Below are 22,428 nucleotides of genomic sequence, written 5' to 3'. Positions count from 1 at the left end.
CCATCTCTAAATCAGAAAAAATATTATCCAACACCCACGTATTCCCATTGCCCATCCGGGAATCCACATTCCCATATCCCTGCCCCGGTCCCGCCCACCGCATTTCATGTCTCTTTGCTCCCCGCCGCTATTTTTGTAAAAATCTTGGGGAAAGCACATTTCCTCGAACGCCCGTCTGCAACGGGGAAACGAAACTCTTGCTGCAGGAGGCGGGACCAGGGAGGCGGAGCAGGGGGCAGACCGGAGCTCCGAGCGCGGCACCGCACAGCGGCACCGGGCAGCGGCACCGCGCAGAGGTACCGGGCAGAGGTACCGGGCAGCGGCACCGGGCAGCGGCAGCAGCTCCAGGAGTGGGCAGGGGTCCCCCGCAGTGCCCACCATGGCCCTCAAGCAGCCGAAGGCGTGAGTGGGTCTGGGGGCATCGCTGGGGGTTTGTGGGGGGACACGGGGCACGGCTGGAGCGTTCTGGGGTCACGGGGCTGTTGGTGGGGCAGGGGGCTCAAGGGGTGCTGGGGAGAACTGAAGGGTGACTGAGGGAGGTGGGGACTGCAGCGGTCAGGGCTCACAGGGAGGGGTTTACAGGGCTGCTGGATGTCTTGGTTTTGACTGGGAGAGAGATCATTTTCTCCCCAGAAGCTGCTCCAGCGCTGTTTTTGGTATTCAAAGTGAGAACAACGTTGGTAACACGCTGAGCTGGAGCCCCGTTGAGCTCACTCCAAGTCAAGGACTTTTCAATAGCTCGTGCTCTGGCAGCAAGGGGGAGCGTGGCCAGGAAACCCGACCCCAACTGGCCAGAGGGATGTTCCAGACCACAGAACCTCCTGCCCAGTACAGAAACTGAGAGGGGGTCGGGAGCCACCGATTGCTACTGGGGAAGAGGCTGGGCATTGGTCAGTGGGCGATGAGCAACTACTGGGCACTGCTGGTTTCTATTGCATTTTATTTCATTCTCTCTCCTTCCCATTACTATTCTTAATAGTAGTAGCAGCAGTAATGTCAATATATTTAGTCTTGTTTCAGTTATTTAACTATTCTTATCTCCATTCATGGGTTTTCCTTCTCTGGATTCTCTCCTCCATCTCACCAGAGCAGCGAGCAGCTGCATGGGACTGAGTTCCTGGCTGGGGTTAAACCACGACAGTCCTTCTTGGTGCTCAGCTGGGGTACAAAGAGTTGATATAACAACAGATCTGAGGAGAGTGTGTTAAAACACAGCTGTAAGCATCTCTCGTATTTATTTAATAGCTGTAGGTCTCAGCTTGCTCTCCGAGTTCCTGCCCGTGCGCTCACAGGTGCATTTTATAAAACCCTTCCTGGTGTGTGTGGTCCTGTGGAAGTGTTCATCCTCCCTGGCTCTGGGCTGAGGGTATCATTCTGTTGTGGTTGGTAACACGGGGCTGTGCTACGAGAGGACGGCGGGAGCTGAATCGAAGCTGCCGGCTGTGCTCAGCATTGCCGTCCCCGCTGGGCTTCGGGAGCCATCCAGTGGGAACTGTCAATAATTACACCTTTAGGCTTTTCTCCTGCGGGAGCCAAGCCATGAGACAAATCTTCCCGCTCCGCCCCTCCCCTTCCCCTTCCCCTGTGGTTACCCAAACCCTCTGGACAGCTTAACCGCTGCCTGCAGCTCATCCCATAAAGCCATTCCCTGTTCCCAGTGGGGGAGAATCAAAAAGAAAAGGTAAAACCTCTGAATTGACACAAGAACAGTTCAATAATTGAAAAAGACCCTAAATATATTGATGTTACCTCTGCTACTAATAGTAATGAAAACGAGAGAGAATGGAATAAAACCCAAGAGAAACCAGCAATGCCGAATAGTTGCTCACACCCCACTGACCAATGCCCCACCCATCCCACAGCAGTGATTGGTGGCTCCTGGCCAGCCCCCTCCCAGTTTCTGGACTGGGCAGGTGGTTCTATGGTCCGGAATATCCCTCTGGCCAGTTGGGGTCGGGTCTCCTGGCTGTGCCCTCTCCTGGCAGGCAGAGCACGGGACACTGAAAAGTCCTTGACTGGGCTCCAACTCAAACATCAGGGTGCAACTGACACTGTGTAGCCCTGGACACACTTCTGGGAAGAAAATTAACTCTATCCCAGCCAAAACCAGTGCTCTGGAACATCCCAGGAAGAGATAGGGGTTTGGGAAAGTGTAGTTGTTGTCCTTGGAGGTGGTTGTTTCAGTGGGTCCTGGAAGGAGATGGGGTCCTTGACCCTTTCCGAGCAGAGGCACATCCTGTGGGATCCAAGGAGGATGTGGGTGTCCTGGTTACAGAGCCTGCCCCACACCTTCTCTCCCTCTCTCTGCTTTACAGGGACACCTTCTGCCAGCGGGCACCCACCTTCCTTGACTACCTGCACAGCATCCTGCAGAAGTACCCAGATGGAGGGCAGATCCTCAAGGTCAGACCCCCAGGGAACCCACCTGTCCGGGATCTCCTGCCCACTGGGGCTGGTCCCTGTCCAGCACCAGCCCCAGGACCTTGGTGCCCAGCTGGGAGAGAGAGTCGATGCTCTTCTCAGGGCCTGGAGGGCCCAGGTGACCAGGCACTGATCTGTAATTCCAGGAGCTGGTGCAGAACGCGGACGATGCCGGCGCTAGCGAGGTCGTGTTGGTGTCTGACGAGCGGGAATTCGACATCACTGGAGGGGGACTGCAGGGCACCCAGGGTGAGAGGCACTGTGGGCACTGGGAGAAACCAGATGAAGCCCTGGGGTGACACTGGCTGGTGCTGGGAGGGACTGGGGGAACTGGAACTGGTGAGGGGTTCTGGGATGTGCTGGGGGCACTGAGGGTACTGGGAGGACTCAGCGCTGCTGAGGGGGCTTTTGTGGGACTGGAGCTTGTGGGGACACTGAGTGTGAATGGCAATTCCCACTCCATGTCCCAATTCCCCCTAACCCATGGATGGTGCTGACCGCCAGGCCCAGCTCTCTTGGCCTACAACGACGCCGTGATGTCACCCCGGGACTGGACAGGGATTCAGCGCCCAGGGGTGTCCCACAAGCGGGAGGATCCCCGCAGCGTGGGGCGCTTCGGCTTGGGCTTCACCTCTGTCTACCACCTCACTGGTGAGTGGCACTGGGAGCCTCAGCTGGGACTGAACTGGGCATGTGGGTTTTACTGGAGGCACTGAAATACAGGTGCTGGGGAGAACTGGGGGCACTGGGGGTGTGCAAAATGGAGGGCTGTGTCCAAAGTGAGGAAACCTGAAGCATTTGGAGGCTGGAGGGAGGCTGGCTGGCAATGGAGAGCAGGGCTAGGGCGGCAAACTGAGGGAGGACTGGTGAATTGGGATTAAGCTTTGGATCATGGGAGGCACCGTGGGGATAAACTTGAGGCCATTGGGTAGGCATCGATGTGTTGGGATGATCTGGGAAGGCAGTGGTGTTCATGTCATCTCTGTGGCCTCATGGTTCCCATGTCTCCAGACCTACCAGGAGTGCTGAGCCCCCCGTACTTGGGGGTGCTGGACCCCGAATGCCAGGTGTTGCCCGATGGTGGCAAGCGCTGGGACATCTCTGAAGCCCAGGACCTTCCTGGCCTTTTCGAGCCCTTCTGGGCTGGGCTGGAAGCTGTGGGACAACACCGTGCCTCAGCCCAGGGCACCCTCTTCCGCTTCCCGCTTCGCCGGCAACCCTCAGAAATTGCTGAAGGGGTCTCCGATCCCGAGCGCATCTGCAACCTCATCCAGACCTTCCTCACAGAGGCCCCTCTTGCCCTGCTCTTCCTCCGCCATGTCCGCCGCGTGGCCCTGCACCGTGTGGCCCCTGATGGGGTCCAGACGCTCATGGGAACACTTGTGGCATCTCCTCAGCCTCTCCCTGTCCCGGTGCCATCAGAGGATGAGGGGCTGAGTCTGGCGTGGTGCCTGGTGGCCCTGCACGGGGATGGGGCAGGTGCTGGGAGCGAGTGGCTGGTGGCCACAGGCAGGGCCATTGAGGGGCCAGCCGTGGCTCTGGGCACACGGCTGGGGTGCTGCCCTGAGCTGAGCCTGGCACACCCCCTCCACGGGGCCTGCCAAGGGCGGCTCTGCTGCTTCCTCCCGCTTCCAGCCACTGACGAGACGGCCACAGGGCTGCCTGTCCATGCCAGCGCTCCCTTTGCCCTCTCCGATGATCGCCGCCACCTGCGCTGGCCCCAGGAAGGTGAGGAGGGTGAGGAAGATGCCCGCTGGAATGCTCTTCTGCTGCTCAACCTCCTGCCCCGGATCTACAGCCACTTGGCCGCCGTGGCCGTGGCTCTGCCCGGTGCAGATGCCTACAGCCTGTGGCCGGACCCCGAGCGCACGCCGAGCTCCGGCCGGATCCACAGCCTGGTGAGCCGCGTGTGCCAGGAGCTGGCGGCCGCCCCCGTCCTGCTGCCGGCCGCAGACGGGGCAGCGGGGCGACTGCGGGCCCTCGAGGCTGTGCTGCTGCCGGCGGCCGCGGGCGATGTGGCCACAAGGCAGGCGGTCTGGGCCTTGCTGGTGGCAGCCGGGGAGCCGGTGGCCGAGGTCCCACCCCATGTGTGGAGAGCGCTGACTTTGGGCATGCCGAAGGGTCTGCGGGAGGCCACGGCGGGACACGTGCGGGAGGTGCTGCGGCACCACGGGGCCGCAGAGCTCCCGGCTGCCGGCCGCCTCTCCCTGCTGCGCTACGTGGCCGGAGATGGGTGCCAGGCTGAGCTCCGCGGCCTCCCCCTCCTGCCCCGCGCCGACGGAACCTTCGTGGCCTTCGGAACTGCATCAGCCGTTGTCTACGTGGACACATCCGACTGCCCCAGGTGAGCCCGCGGCCCCCGGCGGCTCTGTTCCTTGCTGAGTGGGCAGGACGGCCAGCTGCCCACAGTCACAGCTCTCACTCTTGAATTGGGAAGGGGAGGCATGGCCAAACCTGGATATTTGGCCCTGGATATTTGGGCTCCTCACTGTCCTCCTTCTCTAGTGTCACCAAGTGGGAGCTGCAGCAGGTGCCCAGAAAGCTGCTCCCCATTACCCCTCCGGTCCCCCAGCACCTCTGTTTGTCCCCACAGGGAGCTCCTACCTGGCTTGGCCGGGTCCTTCCTGCCCTCAGACCTAGAGCCAGACTTGGACAGCCTCCTGCGAGGCATTGCCAAGAAGGGTAAGAGATGGGGGTCCCTGGACCACCTTTAGGTCCCCTGGTTGCCCCCCTAAACCCCAGCATCCCCAGGCAGCCTTGTACACCTTGGGGCTCCTCTGCAGCCCCCCTATCTCCCTGTATGTCCCTGTCTCTCTGGGCATCCATGTTCTTGCTGTTCTTCCCACATTCTTCTGTCCTTTCTGTGCTCCCTCAGGTCCTGGGTCTCACTGTGTTCCTCCTCTGAAGACCTCTGTGCTCCCCAATACTGGTTCCCCTGACACCTTTTTACCTCCCATATCTCTTTCTTATATCCCCAACCACCCTGGGGTTTCTGGGTTCTCTGTGCTCCTACTAAGGGTATCCACCATCCCTCCAGAGCCCCAGATCCTCCCATATCCCATATGGGGGCCACCCATCCCCTGCAGGTTCTTTCTCCCCCATCCTGTGTCCCCCTGCCAGGTCCCAGGCCCCACATGTTCCTAGTGCAGCCTCTGCCTCTTGTACACAGGTCTCTTCACCAACCTGGTACTGCTGGATCCAGCCGTGACCGTACAGACCCTGCGCTTGGCTCTGCCCCCTGCTTGGACATCCCGGTCTGCAACCCCAGTGATGTGGTGTCCAGCCCAAGGCCCCCCCCAGCCCCCAGCCTCCTGGTTCCCAGCCCTGTGGCAATTCTTGGCCCACCACATGGAAGACCTGGGCCCTCTGGAGGGGCTTCCTCTCATAGCCCTGTCCTCACTGGATGCCCCCACTGTCCATCTGGCTCCACTGATACCCAAGTCCAGTCTTATCTTCCAGGCATGGGAGGACCAGCTCCTGCCACTTGATGTGGCCTCTGTGCTAGAAGTCCTGGGTTGCTCTGTGGTGCCACCAAGCACATGGCACCGCTCCCTGTCCCACTATGTCCTGCCTCCGTCCCCCCTCAATGCCCTGCGGGCCCTGGGCAGGCAGGAGGCTGAAGCACTGTCCTCCCGCATGGCCTCACTGCCTGATGCGGATGCGGTCACCCTCCGGCGCTACCTGGCAGACGTCCCATCCCTGGCAAAGCAGGACATGGCCACTCTGGCTGCTCTGCCCCTCTTTCTGCCACTGCCCTGCTTGGCCACCCCACAGCCCACGGAGCTGGTGCCAGCTGGTGCCACCCCGGCGCTGGACCCAGAGCTGGAGCTGCCGGAAGGTGTGGTGCTGCCGGAGGCCGTGTTGCGGTGCCGGGATGAAGTTGACCGGCGGCTACTCGAGAGGCTCCAGAGACCCCTCATCAGTGCAGCCTGTGTGATGCTGAAGGCCGTCAGAGCTGTGGCCCAAGGCGCGTATGCGGGGCGAGCGGCTGAGACACAGGCTCTGCTGCTCTGGGTGCTGCAGCATGGAGACACTGTCTTTGCACAGAGCCCCTCGCTGCGGCAGGCCTGCAGCACGCTGGCCTTCCTGGAGACGCCTGATGGCCCTGCATGCCCGCAAGACCTCTATGACCCCTGTGACAGCACCTTGCAGGCACTGCTGGGACCCGAGCGCTTTCCTCCTGCTGCATTCCACAATCCGTCTGTCCTCCGTGCCTTGAGGGCTGTGGGCTTGCGGCACGGTGAGGGGTGCCTGCTGCCCTCAGACATCCTGGCAGCTGCAGCAAAAGTCAGTCAGGGCAGCACAGCAGCTCTGGACAGAGCTGAGGCACTGATCACAGTCTGCAACCACCCCAAGGCACTGGATGGCTTCAGCGCTGCAGAGCTCAGGCAGCTCCAGGCCCTGCCGTGGGTGCCTCGCTCCAAGTGCACAGGAAAGCCTAGGCAGCCCTTCCTGCCCCCCAAGGAGCTGAGATCCATGCAGTACCAATCCCTGGTGGGGCTTGCCATGCCGCTGACCGATGCCTTTGTGCCAGAGGCAGAGAAGAAGCTGGGCCTGAGCCAGACCCCACCACCGGAGAGAGTGTGGGAGCAGCTGAGAAAGCTGGCGGGGCACAGGAACATGGATGAGGTGGGTCCTGCTCTCCAGCCCATCTACTGGCACATGCAGGAAAACCTGAAGGCCTTTGGGACTGCCCCGGATGGTGCTGTTGTGTGGACTGGGTCTGGGCTTGTCCTGCCACGTGATGCTGTGCTGGGCTATCCTGAGAAGCTGGAGCTGGGGATGCTGGTGCCCCGGGTGCCCCCTGACTTCCTGGCCTATGGCTGCCTCTTCAGGGCCTGGGGGGTGGCAGACGGGGTGAGTGAGGAGAGGGCGGTGTCAGCCCTGCGCTCCCTGGGGCAGGACATAGACAGGCGCAGTTCCAGAGCGGGCACAGACGCAGAGTTGCAGGTGGTTGTAGCTGTCCTGGAGTGGCTGAAGATGCGGGGCCACCAGGGCGAGGGCACTGTGCCGGTTCCTGTGAGGATCCCGCAGGGCTCAGGCTTTGCCCTCCGTCCGGCTGCCTCTGCTGTGTACATGGACATGGAGCTGGAGGAAGAGGAGGATGTTCAAGAGGTGGTGCACGAGGCAGTGTCTTCCAGCACAGCCATGTTCCTGGGCACGGAGCGTCTCAGTACGCGGGTGCTGGGCCCGGAGCTATTCACAGCCTGTGGCCCCTCGGAGCCCATCACCCGACGCCTCCGCAACATCCTCCAGGAGTACGGTGAGGAGGGTGACCTCTTCACAGAGATGGTCCAGAACGCAGAGGATGCCAGCGCTACCGTGTGCCGCTTCCTCCTGGACCTGCGGTGCCGCAGAAAGGCCACGTCTGGGCTGCTAGACCCAGGCATGGCTGCCTGTCATGGCCCAGCCCTCTGGGCCTACAACAATGCCCTCTTCACAGAGGATGACCTCCAGAACATCACCCGGATTGGGGCTGCCACAAAAGAGGGCCAGGCAGGCCGGATCGGGCGCTTTGGGCTGGGCTTCAGCTCTGTGTATCGTGTCACGGATGTGCCGGCAGTGCTGAGTGGAGAGACCATGCTCATCTTTGATCCCAATGGCACCCATCTGGGCAAGCACATTCCCAGGGCCGGCTCCCCTGGCATCCGCCTCGACTTCTCCAGCCGACCGCGCATCCTCCGTGTCTTCGCTGAGCAGTTCCAGCCCTACCACGGTATCTTTGGGTGCTGCCTGCCTGAGCCAGGACCCTTTCCAGGGAGCCTTTTCCGCTTGCCTTTTCGCACCGAAGAGGAAGCTGTGACATCGCAAATTTGCTCTGAGGCCTTTGGTACGGAGCGCATCCAGTCCCTTGGGACTGCTTTCCTTAGCTCTAACCGGCTCCTGCTGCTCTTCCTGAAGAAGGTGAGGGAGCTGTCCCTGGAGATGCTGCCAGACACAGCCACTTCTGCAGAGGATACCATGCCTCTGGCCACGCTGCAGAGAAAGGAGATCCGAGACTTGGGGGCCCCTGGGGATCCCCCAAGTTGGGCAGCCATCGAGCAGCTTTCAGCCTGTGAGGAGGAATCCAAGACCATGTGGCACTACCTGGTTTTGGTGTGTCAGGGTGATGGGGAGTTGCTGGAACTGTTTCACCAGAACACACAGGCAGGACTCCACCCTCCACTTCCCATGGCTGGTGTGGCCCTTCCCCTTGCCCCTACTGATGATGGCAAGTGGGTGCCACGTCTGGACACTGAGAAGGGGCAAGTTTTCTGCCACCTTCCCATGCCGGTCATGTCAGGGCTGCCAATCCACCTGCATGGGGCCTTCAGCATCCTCTCAAATCGCAAGGGGCTGTGGGACACAGCGGAGCGGGGCAAGTGGAACCGGGTGGTACTCCACAATGCCGTGCCGATGGCCTGGCTCCGGGCACTGGACCATCTCCGTGCCATGCACGAGGCAGGCGAGTTAAAGAACTATGAGTATCATCTCTTCTGGCCAGACATTAGCACTGCCCGTTACCCCTTTACAGAGGCTGTGACTGGTTTCTACCAGGCTGTGGCAGCCAGGAGTGGCCCAAGGCTCTTTTCTGATGGCCACTCCTGGTGCTCGCTGCAGGATGCCCGCTTCCTACACCCGGCTGTGGAGAGACACCCTGAGCTGGGTACTGTGGCGCAGCGAGTCTTTGCCATCACTGTGCCCCGTCCCCTGTTGGCTGTGGCCTTGCCTGGGAAGGTGCAGGAGGGCCTCGGGAAGGCGCTGGATGCTGGAACCTATGACTGGAGCCGCTTTCTCTGTGAGCTTGTACTTCCCAACTTGGAAAATCTCCCTGATGTTGACCGGAACCTGCTGGTGCTCCATGCACTGGATATGTCTCATGAGAATGTGGACAAAGTGCTGCGGACAGTGCCCTGCATCCCTGTCACCCCTCATGGCCACCTGCAGCTCATCAATCACCTGGTGCATCCCAGAGGCCGCGCTGCCCCTTTATACAATCCTGAGGATGGACGCTTCCCCACTGGGAATGCCTTTCTTTCCCTGGAGAGACTAAGCCAACTGGAGAGGCTGGGCATGGTGAAGAACACCGTGGCTCTGCCAGAGCTGCTGGAGAGGGCAAAGACTGTGCAGCTTGCCTGGACCAAGGATCATGACCAGGGCTGCCAGAGGGCTGCCTGCATCCTTAAGTTACTTCCGGATGCAGTGAAGAAGGGAACAAACGACAACCTGCAGGCTGCTTTCCAGACTGTGCCCTTCCTCCCTGCTGCACAGCACAGTGGTGACCCTGTGCTGCTGCCAGCTGCCCAGCTTTACCATCACCTCCATGAGCCACTAGTGGGACTCATCCAGCCTATCCTGGCTCCTAAAATGCTGGGAAAAAACTTCAGCCTCTCTGAGGAGGTAGCATCCTTCTTGGGGCTGGACCGGCAAATACCATCAGCTCAGGTTCTTGAGCAGCTGCGAGCACTCCGCCATTTCTCCAACACTCTCCCTTTGGAGACCCTGCAGAACAGCACCAACTGCTGCTACAAGCACCTGGACATGCTGCTCCGGGAACATCCCTCCAGCCGGGATGAGGTGGCTTCTGCAGTGGCCCCAGGGGAGCCCTTCATCTTGGTGGGCTCCTGTTTTGTGCCAGTCACAGCTGTGGCCGAGACACTGTCATTTAAGGCTGCCCCATACCTTCATCAGCTCCAAGAGCAGTACAAGCCCTACAGAGAGCTCTGGGACTGTCTGGGGCTGCGCCACACATTCACCTGGGATGATTATGCCCGAGTGCTCTGCACCCTGGCAGAGGAACATGCTGGAAAGCCGCTGCCTGCCGCGGAGCTGGATCTGGCCCTGCAGCTGGTGTCTTGTGGCTTGATGAAATACGGCAACCAGAGAGATGCCTGCCAGACCCAGCAACTCTTTCTGCCTGATGAGGAGGGCATTTTGCACCCACTGGACAAGCTCTACTTCAATGATGCACCATGGATGCCATTGGACAGAGATGTCCTGTTGTGCCATAAGCAGCTGTCCCGAGAGGCAGCTCTGCACTGTGGGGTGACCACCACACGCCACCGAGCACTGGAGAGGAGTGAACTCCATACTGATCACCTGAGCCTCTGGGCGCAGCCATTTGGTGCCCATGAAGACTTGCCAACGCGACTGAAGAACATCTTGAAGGAGTACTCTGAGTCCACTCCTGATCTGGTCAGGGAGGTGCTCCAGAATGCAGATGATGCTGGTGCAGGGCTTTTGCACTTTGTGTGGGACCGCCGGCAGCACCCAGTGAAGGCCACTTTTAGTGAGAAATGGAACATCCTGCAGGGCCCTGCCCTCTGCATCTACAATGACCACCCCTTCCAGGAGCAGGACATTGAAGGCATTCAGCGTCTGGGGGTGGGTGGCAAGCAAGACCGGCAGGATGTCACAGGCAAATATGGCCTTGGCTTCAACACTGTCTACCACTTTACTGACTGCCCAGCCTTCCTGACTGGAGACAGTACCCTGTGTGTCTCTGATCCCCATCTCTACTACCTGTCCACAGCCACACTTGAGAAGCCTGGTAGCATGTTTTCTGTCAACACTGACTTCAAGAATAATTTTCCAGACATTTATGGCACCTTCCTACCATCTTTCTTCAACCTGAAACAGGGCGTCCTTTTCCGGCTGCCGCTCCGTACTGCAGCTGAGGCTGCCAAGTCCAGGGTGTCTAACATGGTTGTGCGAGACCAAGACCTCAAGAACATGGAAGAAACACTAGCTAAGGAAGGTGAGGACTTGGTGCTCTTCCTCCGGCATGTCCACACCATCATCTTCTCTGAGATCCCCCCAGATGGGAAAGAGTTGGTGGAGAAGCTGCGGATAACCACGGAGCTCACAGAGGATGATGCAAAGTTGAGACGGGATTTTCAAGCAAGATTAAGTCAAGCCATGGATGGGAACAGCCCCACCCCTCTTTCCTATACCATGAAAATCAAAAATAGCAGGGCCAAGACCACAAGTTTGTGGAGGGTGATCTCCCAAATTGGGGCGCAGGGCGGAGATGAGGAGTCTCCAGTGCTTAAAAGGCTGCCCTATGGGGCTGTGGCTGCCTGTCTGGAGCCTCTGAACAAAGTCATGGGCAGAGCCTTCTGCACCCTCCCACTGCCCTTGTTCACTGGGCTGCCTGTGCACATCAACGCCAACTTCTCTGTAGATGCAGCCAGGTGCAGACTCCACTGGGACAAAGGCGGCACAGAGGCAACCTGGAATAGCTTCTTGCTCCGGCGCTTGGTGGTTCCACTATATTGTTGCTTTCTCACCAGTCAGTGGAAAGCCCTGGAGCAAGAAAAGCTCCAATATTGGTCTCTGAATCTCTGCCAGCAGCACCTGGACTCCCACTTCCTCCAGTTTTTCCCTTTTAATAACACGGTGTTACCTATGTTCCAGGAAATGGTGAGAGAGGTCTACAAGTACCTCAGTCATGCACGCCTGCCCCTTGTGCCTGTGTACCACAGGTCAGCTTACAAGACGACAATAACCTGGGCATCTCCAGGTGGAGAAGATATGCTAACAGAGCCATACTTCCTTGAGGAGATGCCTCAGCCAGAAGTCCAGAAAGTGCTGGAGCAACTGAACATGAAACTGGTTCCAGCATTCCCTCACCTGCAGCAGATCTGTAAGGAGTTCATTGAAGCCCAGGTGAATGCTGTTGTCTTAGGGCCAGCCTCTCTCCGGTGCTTCCTCACAGCCCTGGCTCTGCCTGTGCCCTGCAAGCTGGCTAAGACACCCCTGAAGACCCCAGAGAGCTGCTCTGACCTGCTGCAATACTTAACAGGATGGAACAGGCCTTCCCAAGGTACTCACAAGGATGTGGACAGGAAAGACCTGGAAGGCCTGCCCTTGCTGGCCACAGAAGATGGTTCTCTGAATGCTTTCAGCATCCACCGCCCTGTCTTCAAGAACTGCTTTGCCTACCTCTTCCCCAAGCACAGCCACCGTTTTGCCCAAAAGTGTGTTCCTGAATGGATCCCACCTTGCTTTGTGAAGAAGCTTGACCTCCCACAGGCCACACCCCTCATCCAGGAGGTATTGGGTGAGTGGGAGTGGACCACAGAGGGGGAAAAGTGGCTCAAGGGGCTGTGGACCTTCTTTGAGAGTGTGGTCCCCTTCAGGAACTCAGATGTTGCCATGGAGTCATTCATGAATCATCTCCAGAATATGGCAGTGCTGCCTATTCAGGGGAGTAAGACAGACTCAAAGCACCTACTTCCACTGTCCTCCCTCTCCAGGGTTCTTTTTCAGTGTTACTCTGAAGTGGAAAAGGTGCTGCACAAACTGGGCATCCCTGTGCTCCAGCAGTCCCTGCTGCCCCAGAGTTTTGCCCACCGTTGCCTGAAGCCAAGGGCACTGCAGGTCACAGATCCCAAGGCTGTACTGGCCCATCTGGCAGACACAAGAGCTGATCTTTGCTGGGAGGATTTAGGGGAGCAGGATGTGTCAGCCCTGCTAAGGTTTGTCCAGCTGGGAAAGCTGGATTCACAAGCTCTGGAGCAGCTCCAGCACCTGCCTCTCTTCCAGAAGTTTACGGGGGGCTATGTAGCTGTGGCTCCCTACCGCAAGGTGCTGTTACTCCGCAGACAGTTCCTGCAAGTGCCCTTGAGTGCCCAAGCCCTGTATGACTTGGACAAAGACATGCTGCTTCTCACACTAAGCCCGGTCCACGAATGGCTGGCCAACTATTTGAAGTGGGAGGTCACAGATGACCAAAAGCTCTTCATGACTGTGGTACTTCCCCGGCTGTCCCAGCTCACACAGCAAAACCTCATGGAAGCTGTACGATTGTTCTTTGTTGTGAAATGCGTCTGTGACACTCAGAGCATGGAGGCCATTGTGGCAGCTTTTCAGAAAGTGGCCTTTATACCAGATGCCCACGAAACACTGCGCCTGGCCTCCTACTTCTACCATGACATGCCATCCTTCCACACCCTGCGGCTCCAAAACCGCTTTGTGCCTAAATCTTTCTTTAAGAAGCTATGTTTGAGCCAGATAGAAACTGTGCATTTCTTCCTTGAGGCAGGTGTTCGCACCAGCCTCTCCGTAGAGGATTTTGTGGCACTGGCTGAGGAGATTGAGCGTGAAGCCACTCAGGCTACATGCCACAGTGCAGAACTGCTGGAGCGACAGCAGGAGATGCTCAAGCAACTTGCAATCCTGGTGAGAAATCCTGAGTCAGAGGGTTTCCTGAGGAAAATTGCCTCAATCAAATTCCTGCCTCCACTGGATATCTCCCCAAACTTGATGAAGCTTCACCCTCCTTTTGGAGACTGCACTAGGGCCGTGGCTCTGAAAGGCAGCGTTTCCTACCGCGAAAACGTGGCTGAGCTCCTGTGGACATCAGCCACCATCCTGCCAGAAGCCCTTGAATTTGAGGAGACATCCCTGAAGGCCATGGGAGTCCTTGTAGAGATACCCACTGCCCTGGTGGTGGCCAACCTGGAGCATGTGTGCAGGGCAGCTTGCTCAACAGAACTGCAGGTAAGCACACGGGCCAAGGTGCTCCATAGCATGTACAGCTTCCTGCAGACCCATCTGAAGGAGGTGGATGCAGAGCACCTCGCTGAGCTGCCTGTGGTGCTGGCTAAGTCATGCGACATGGCCAGGCCACGGCAGGTGGTGACATCACTCCCAGACGAGGCTGACTTTTACCCCTACCTCCTGACGCCTCACCCCCACCTGGCTGTCTTTGGAGATCTCCTGCAACACCTTGGCGTTGTCCTGGTCCCCACACTGACTCACTACAGCTGTGTCCTGGCCCAAATCTACCAGGAGAGCCATGGCAGTGGGACCCTTTCCAGTAGCCAGAAGAAGACAGTCCTGCTGGCCACACGGCATTTCTTTCAGCTGCTGTGCGGGGAAGCGGAGCCCCCCGATTGCTCTGCTGTGGCTGAGCTGTACCTGCTGAGCACTGCTGACTGCCTGGAGCTGTCCCACAGACTCTGCTTCAATGACTGTGTGCCCTCAGAGACTGCTCAGGCTCTGGAGAAGACCTTTATGTTCATGGCTGCACTGCCAGTGTCTGGGTGTAATGCCAGGTGGCTGCTGCAAAGGCTGCCACCACACCTGCGGCCACAGGCGCTCTCAGAGGTGACAGAGAAGCAGCTGGAGGAGGGCGGTCCACAGCCGTGTCAGTATGGCTCTCAGTGCGCTGCGCAGAGGCGTCTGCAGACCCTGCTGGTATCCCCGTGGTTTAGGCTGGGGCTGGAGTCCCTCCTGCAGTGGCAGACCCACAAGGCTATGACGGGAATGGAGGGGGATGGTGGCTTTGCAGTGGAGCAGGTGAAAGTGCAGTGCTGCAAGAACATCTGCACTGTGCTGGTGCACAGTGGGGCAAAGGTGGAGGGCAGCTCCCAGTCACAGGTTATCCACGTGTGCCAGTCTGGTGGTGCCCAGCGGCTCCTCTACATCCGGCATGCAGAGATGGTGCTGAACCGGCAGCAGCTGAGGGTGGTGGAGACACTGGCGCAGGAGATCAATAACATCCTGGGAGGGCAGCTGGAGGCACGTGCATTGTCCATGCTGCGTGAAATGCTGGTCTGTCAGGAGCCACAGGACATCGCCTTGGTTCTGGAGGAGAACAACGTGGCACTGGTGGGGGCTGCACCAGAGCCACAGAAGAGGCTGCAGGAGGAGGCTGAAGCTGTGGCAGAAGAGGAGCCATGGAAGGATCCCAGCCTGGCAACCTTGAGGCCTCTGCATGGTGTCAGGGGGCCAAAGGTGCGGGGCCAATACAAACCTGTGAGGGCCTGGCACCACGGACAGGGAGGCGGTGGCTCCTTGCTGAGCAGTGAAGAGCTCATGGTCCTGACTCCGTCCGTCCCCGAGGCCCTGCGTTGGCTGTGTCAGGCCACAAGTGACCTGCAGGCAGCCAGCAATGACATCCGGCACTGCTGCCCCAACTGGGTGCTCTTCAAAGTGCACCAGGCCCTGGAGAAGGCGCTGGTGGCGGCCGTACTTTGCCGCGGGGAGGCCTTTGCGGGCCATCGGGGGCTGATGGGCATGGCCCAGAGGCTGGAGGAGGAGGAGCCGGAGCTGAGGGGCCTTGTCCTGGATGTGCAGTGGTTGTGTGACTGCGGTGTGGACAGCAAGGCCACGCAGTACCCGAGTTACCATCCCTTTCCCATGACCCCCAGTGAGGCCTTCCCCAGCGTGGATGAGGAGGAGGTCCTGAAGAGGGCACAAAAACTGCTGGTGAGACTGAAGGACCATGTGGGCAGAAAGTGAGAGGTCCCTACCAAGGGGCATGGCACCTGGGCCAAGGGACCACCAGGCCCCCACCAGAGACCCACCGTGGACCTGTTGTGGACTCACCGTGGACTTGCCACAGACCTGCCACAGGCAATTCCAGACTGTCCAGCCCTATTAGGGGAGTTTTGGTGGCAGATGAAGGCCTAGACCACTGGACATCACAGAGCAGCCTGAGCCACTGGCATGTCTTGAGTGTGCAGTAAATAAAGTGCAAAATAAATGCTGCAGTGCTGGTAGACCCTTTCACTGACAGTGGGATCAGGGACATGAAGATGTCATGGGCAATGGGTGTTGAAGGTGGAGATGGTGAAGGAGTTTGGAGAACTGTGGTGGGTCAGTTTTGGCTAGCCAAGTGCCCACTGAGCTACTCCATTACTTGCCCTTTTTGATTGAAAAGAAGAAGAAAATGATAAAAATCCCATGGGTCACAGAGATCACTCACCAATTACTGTCACATTCAAAACAGACTCACCTTGGGGAAATAATTTATTTTATAACCAATTAAACAGAGTAGGAAAATGAGAAATAAGAATAAACCTTAAAACACTTCCCCTTACCCTTCCTTCTTCCCAGACTCAGCTTCACTCCCAACTCTTTTACCTCCTCTCCTTGAGCAGTGTGCAAGATGGTCAATGTGGATTGCTGTCAGCTCATAATGCTTGTCTCTGCTGCTCCTTTTTCCTCACAGATTCCCCTCTCCATTGGAGACAGTCCTGCACCCACTTTTCCAATGAGGATCCTTCCCATGGACTGCAGTTCTCTAAGAACTGCTCCAGCAAGGTCCCTTTCCATGGGGTACAGTCCTTCAGGAACAGACTGCTCCAGTGTTCTGCCAGCTCCTGCATGGACTCCTCTCCACAGAGGAGATGCCTTCAGGGCATCCCCACCTGCTGTGCTGTGGGGTCCTAACATGGGGTGCAGTGGGGATCTGTTCCTTTCCTCTACTCACCTACATGGGCTATGGGTCAAAATCCCCCTCCCCGCGGGCGGCAGGGGAATCTACTCCAGCACCTCCTCCTTCCTCAGCCTTGGTGCCTGCTGGGCTGTTGTTCTTACATCTTCTCCTTCCTCCCTGCCAGCTGCTGTTGCACAGCAGTGTTTACCACTGTTTTAGTATCTAATCACAGAGGCCCTCCTGGCATCACTGGTTGGCTCAGCCTTAGCCAGTGGCAGGTCCACCCTGGAGCCCTCTGGAGCTGGCTCTGCCCAAAAAGGGGGCAGCTTCTGGTGTCTCCTCAAAGAGGGTCATCCTGCAGACCCCTGCTACCCAGACCTGGCCATGCAGACCTGTGACAAGGATGATGAGGTAGTACCAAGGGGAGCATGGGGGTCTCAAGAAAAGCATGAGGTAGGGAAAGCAACAAGAGGAGCTCAAATTTCAGTGAGCTGGAGTCATTGCCATAGGCCCAGAGACCATCACCAAAATCCAGTGTGACTCTGCTGGTATGAGGCCAAGTACTCGGCCTGTCCCTGGGTCAGGGCAATCCCAAGCACAGACTTGGGCTGGGTAGAGCAGAGGTTGAGAGCAGCCCTGAGGAGAAGGACTTGGGCATGTTGGTGGACAAAAATCTCAGTGCCCCCCAGCCTCTGGTGCTGTCACCCAGAAAACCCCATGCCTTGGGCTGGCCCCACAGCGTGGGCAGCAGGGGACAAGTGAGGTTCTCACCTCTGCCCTGCTCAGGTGAGACCCCACCTGCAGAGCTGCCTCCAGCCCTCAGGTCCAACATCAGAAGGATGTGGAGTGAGTCCAGAGAGACCAAAGAGATACTCCAAGGGCTGTAGCTCCTCTGCTCTGAGCTGGGCTGGGAGAGCTGCGGGTGTTCAACCTGGAGAAGAGAAGGCTTCAGGGAGACCTTAGAGGCATTTGCAATGCCTAAATGGGCTCTAAGAGAGCTGAGGGGTGACCTTGGACAAGGGCCTGGAATGCCAGGACAAGGGGAATGGCTTTCCACTGGCAAAGGGCAGGGTTAGAAGAAACTCTTCCCTGTGGGGATGGTAAGACCCTGGCACAGGTTGCCCAGAGCAGCTGTGGCTGCTCCATCCCTACAATTGTCTGAGGCCAGGCTGGAGGGGGCTTGGAGCAACCTGGTCTGGTGGCAGGTATCCCTGCCCATGGCAGGGGGTGGAATAGGATGAGCTTTGAGGTCCCTCCACCCCAAACCAGTCTGGGATTGTATGCTGAGGTGAAACATCACCATAGTGATGACGAATCCAGGGGTTGCCAAGCTACCTTGGCACCATGTCCATCGAGTGGTCCCTGACAAGGTCAAAGGGCAGCTCCTGAGGAGACCTGGTCATCTGATTGGGCCAAGGCTGCAGAAGTGGGATGCCATCACTCAGTGCTGAAGGCTCTCTGTCAGGTGCCCTGACCCTTCACCAGTAGAAGGTGGAGGTTTTTGTGCCTCCAAGGTGGGGCAGCAAGGTGGGGCAGCCCAGGCACATGGCTTCTGCCTATCCTGCCTGTGTTTCTCCCCTGTCTGGGCAAGGGATGTGAGCTGAGCTGGGGCTGGGCATGACATCAGTGCATGGCATGTCTGCCAGCCTCAGGGACCATAGAAATGGGGGTGGCTCAGCCACCAGGAAGATGCATTGCTGCCACTCACTGTGACAGAAAACATGGAAAAGAGAAAGTTTTGGTTGCAAAATACAGCTTAAAGACTAACTAGCAAATTAGAAAAAAGAACGTAAAAGTAGACACACAGGATTTTGAACAGAGGTGGAAGCATTGGAAAAACAGATTATAAGGCACCTAAGTGGGGTTTTTGGCAAAGTTATGTAACAAGAAACAACAGTGCATGTCCAAAGAGAAGTTCAAGGCAAGGGCACTTCCAAATTTGGGGCCTCACAGTGAATATTACTACCAGAGGCCCCTTTTGACGACCCTCCAAGACCATAAAAGGACTTCCAGCAGGGGGCAGAGGCGAGTAAAATAGTTCTAGGAAAAGTAATGTTTGTGTATGAGCTAGAAACTACCTTGTGATACGTATGATCATGGTGGAGTAAATCCCTGTTGTAAAGTTTCTTCACCTAGAGGAGACATCCTCTGCATATAAATATTAGTCATTAATCAACAGTAATACTAGCTCCAGGGATGATCTGGAGTGAGTGGTGTCTTGGTTTGAAAGGAAGTGGGTTTTTTGGGATGCTGTGGTCAAACCAATAGGTGCTCAGATTTGAATATTGGCACCTGGTGTGGCCACTGAGGACACGGATACGCCTCTGAGAACACAGCGGGTTAAAAGGTGAGAACTCCCAGGGGGAAGCTCTCCTGGTTGGTGGGTGAAAGAGCTCAGACCTGCCCTGCCAGGCTCTGAGCTGGGCGGGGAAGCCATGAGGCCTGAGTGAGGTAGGCTGGGGCCTTGGACAGAGGAGGGAGGAGAAGGCCCCTGCCGGATGGAGGGGTGGAGGAACCCTGAGAGACATCGGGCAGCCCTCCCCAGAGGAGAGAGAGAGAGCAAGCTGGTGTCTGTGCCTGTGCCACCTTGATATTTGATAGCACGGCCAGCCGAGAAGGAGAAGAGAGAAGGTGCAGTGAGAAGGTGCCTGGCAGGGCCAGCGTGAGAGTTCTGGACAGGCAGGACCTGAGACTTTAACCCTTTTCTTAGATGATAGAAACCTTATAAAATCCTGATCCTCCTAGAGTTGAATGAGAAGAGAGAGAGAGATGAGATAAGCAGAAATGAGCAACGAGAGAAGTTGAGAAAAATCTTAAGTAAGAGGATGTGATGGAATGGCCTTTAGCTGAACTTTTCTTGTATAGCCATGGGCAAAACCATTTTTCCTGTGACACAGAGACTGCATTTAGGGGGAAGCAATGGCTTGTAGCCAAGAGAGTGCAGTGATGTTATGTAAAAAGAGTGCATGAACAGAGACGATGGGTGAGGAGGATGGTAGTAGTGTTGCCCGATCCGAAGAAAACACAAAACAACCGGAGTTGCTTTATGCGGTGCTTTATTGAGGGCCCGGGAGCCTGAGGACTTTTCGTCCAAAGTCAGAGCCCCGAATTCGTGATAAAATCTACAGAGTTTATATACCTTTCTTGATATTATTGCTTCATTAGATTTGCGTATATCACTAATAATTTTTACAGATAAATGAAGATTCATTAGATACATCATGACATTTTGTTATTTAGCCAAAAGGTACATACCATAGATAAGGCTTAGTACATTCTCTAGATAATACATTCTTTCGATCTACCATGCACCGAACCTTGTATCATGCACCAAAGTTCAATTAAAGTTTACCGGGCCTACTGCGGCCTTAGCATAACTACTGCTACTCATGCTAACTATAGTACTGTTTCACTACTCTAGATATCTATCTATTAACCATAATATGATTTTTCAATAATTTCTGCAACAAGTCCCCCCTTTTGAGCATTCTTCAGATCTTCTGCAAGGATGCTCAACCTTCAGCTTCAGTTCTTCTATTTTCAGCTTCAGTTCTTCTATAAGAGACCGCTTCTTCGTACTTGGGTGGGGGAATTCCCATCCTGGAGTTTCTTGCTATTGCTTTTATCAACCTCCGCGTTCGCCTTGTTTCTTTAAATATTATTCCTAAAACACATTTATAAGCTATCCAAGCAACTATTACTACAATTACAAACAACAGTAAATATTGCAATATTGACGATATCCAACCAGAAACCTGAAGTCCCATTGAATTTAACAAAGCTCCTATCCAATTGTGCTGGGCTTCCTCTTCAATTTCTTTTGTTCCAGATTCGACTGTTTCTAATTGCGAAATATCTTTTTCTACTTCTATAGTTATATTTGGGATATGGATGCAGCAGTGGTCAATTCTTTTATTTAAATACCCACAAACTCCATGTTCTTTCAATAACAGCATGTCTAAAGCCATTCTATTTTGGAGTGTCATACGAGAAGTAGCCTGCAATTGTAAGTTTAGATCTGTAAATCCTTTCCTAGTTGCTCTTGCCAACCTTTCTGTCTGTCCCAGTAGCTTAAACAACATTTCCCTATTTCTATACGTGGCTACTGGTGCAAATAAGGATTCTAGTGCCCATCCGAACTTCACTCCGCTATCTGATGCGTGCCACTGATCTTCATCTGCTAACAAGTCCAAATCATCAATTTCTCTCTTTTTCCTGGTCCCTGATGCCTCTAACTTAGACTGTTTCCACAAAGGGCATAGCGTTGGTACTCCTAGAGTTACTTGTGCTACTGGCCCATCCAAAGGGAGATGAGTAGTCCATTGTCCATGTCCCATTACCCACACCAAATTTCCTGGACTTCTAAGTGTTGTTGTTCTACAGGAGACTCTTCCGTAGAACCCATTCATAAGGGGTTTGCCAGGTATTGTATGATTGTATTTCCTGCACTCACATCCCCATTTTAAGAGGACCCTTACTGGTACTAGGCTAATCTGATCCCCTGGAGTGTCGCATGTATAAACTTCTGTACAGTTCCAGTCTCCCTTAATCACTGTCTTTTCTCTAGTGGAAGTATGTATCTCTGATACTTCTTCATGTGATTGGTTTTTACTTCCTGTCCATTGTACACACCAATCAACAGGTCCAATATAGCTGTAGTGTTCCAGTAAACTTGGGCCCCATATAGCTTCCCAGCTGTCCCATAAAGGCTGTTCTTGTGTCATATTATGACACCGTATTTCCCGAGATAGTTGCTTTTTCCTAATTGGTTGGCCTTGCTTCTCAAAACACCAACCATAATTTCCTAATCCTCCATACAGTCCAGGTTTTGGTTCATATCTACCTCCTTTTTCCCGACAGTCCCAAATTGATGAGTATTTCCATAATGGGGAATAACCTTCTTTAACCTCTACTATCTCCTTTTCTACTACCTCCACTTGACACATAAATGTAGTGTTTTCCTGTAAGGTTGGGGGCATTGGGACCGGAATCACCCCCCATGTAATAGGCTCCCCAGCGGCTTGTGGGAGTGGCAGGCATGCCGTGATTTGTGAGACATTCTGTACTGTACCAAAATCTCTGATCAATCCCACTATCAGGTTTTCTCGTTCTTGCTCATTTTGAATGGTAATGTTAGTCTCTCTTACCTTTCTCGGTTTCCCTCGGGTTAATGAGACCATTGTCCTTGAATGTCCCCACCAGGAATCTTTGCTGATCCAACACCAATAATATCCCTCATCTTCAGGCTGTATGTCTTCGATTATAAGGACTATAGTTTGATCTGATTGTTTCTCTTTGCGATACTTCCCTTCTTTGTCCTGAATATTGTTTCCCCCAAACCACCATCCGTAATCGGTAAACTGTACATCCTTCCTCACTTTACAGACTAAGATGACTGCCATGCCTTGCACTGCTCGGAAAATTCCATGTGTCGCCTTGATTCCTTCCCCCAAATGTGCTCTAACTATTGACGATCGTATACCATAGTCTGCCTCTATTCCACACATAACTAGACACAGATACCGCCCTTCGTCCGTATTTTGCTTAGCGTCTGAAATGTTTAACCACCCGATTCCTCTGTCCCCTAATTTCCACCAACTCACCCCCTGGTCAATTTGTTCCCACATTTGTTGTTGTTGTTTCCACCACTTAACCTTTACTTCTTGTTTGCATGTTTCTGTTATAGTAAATGGGCAATTAAGTTTTAATGGGGGACCGTCCCACAGGTCTTGAATAGCGGATGCTGGCTTAACTGACACCGATTCCTGAGAGATAGCTCCTTCCCGTAATTTCCAGGATACCACCCTCAATTTAATTCTCTTATGATCAAAGCTAGATCTAATTTGTACTATACACAT

General features: G+C 55.5%; 1 protein-coding gene across 1 annotated transcript; it reads left to right on the top strand.

Moving 5' to 3' along the window:
• The first annotated feature begins 280 nt into the window (after nucleotides 1–280).
• LOC311160869 (sacsin-like) lies at nucleotides 281–15,868 on the top strand. Its single transcript, XM_084218000.1, has 7 exons — nucleotides 281–402; nucleotides 2,316–2,403; nucleotides 2,568–2,670; nucleotides 2,926–3,072; nucleotides 3,433–4,765; nucleotides 5,015–5,103; nucleotides 5,591–15,868. Exons 1-7 carry the CDS (start codon nucleotides 380–382, stop codon nucleotides 15,649–15,651), a joined length of 11,844 nt encoding a protein of 3,947 aa, XP_084074126.1. The 5' UTR covers nucleotides 281–379; the 3' UTR covers nucleotides 15,652–15,868.
• The last annotated feature ends 6,560 nt before the right edge of the window (nucleotides 15,869–22,428 follow it).

Source organism: Fringilla coelebs (assembly GCF_963513975.1).
Source record: "Fringilla coelebs genome assembly, chromosome: 18".
Lineage (NCBI taxonomy): Eukaryota > Metazoa > Chordata > Aves > Passeriformes > Fringillidae > Fringilla > Fringilla coelebs.
This window is presented reverse-complemented; position numbering and strand designations above follow the sequence as displayed.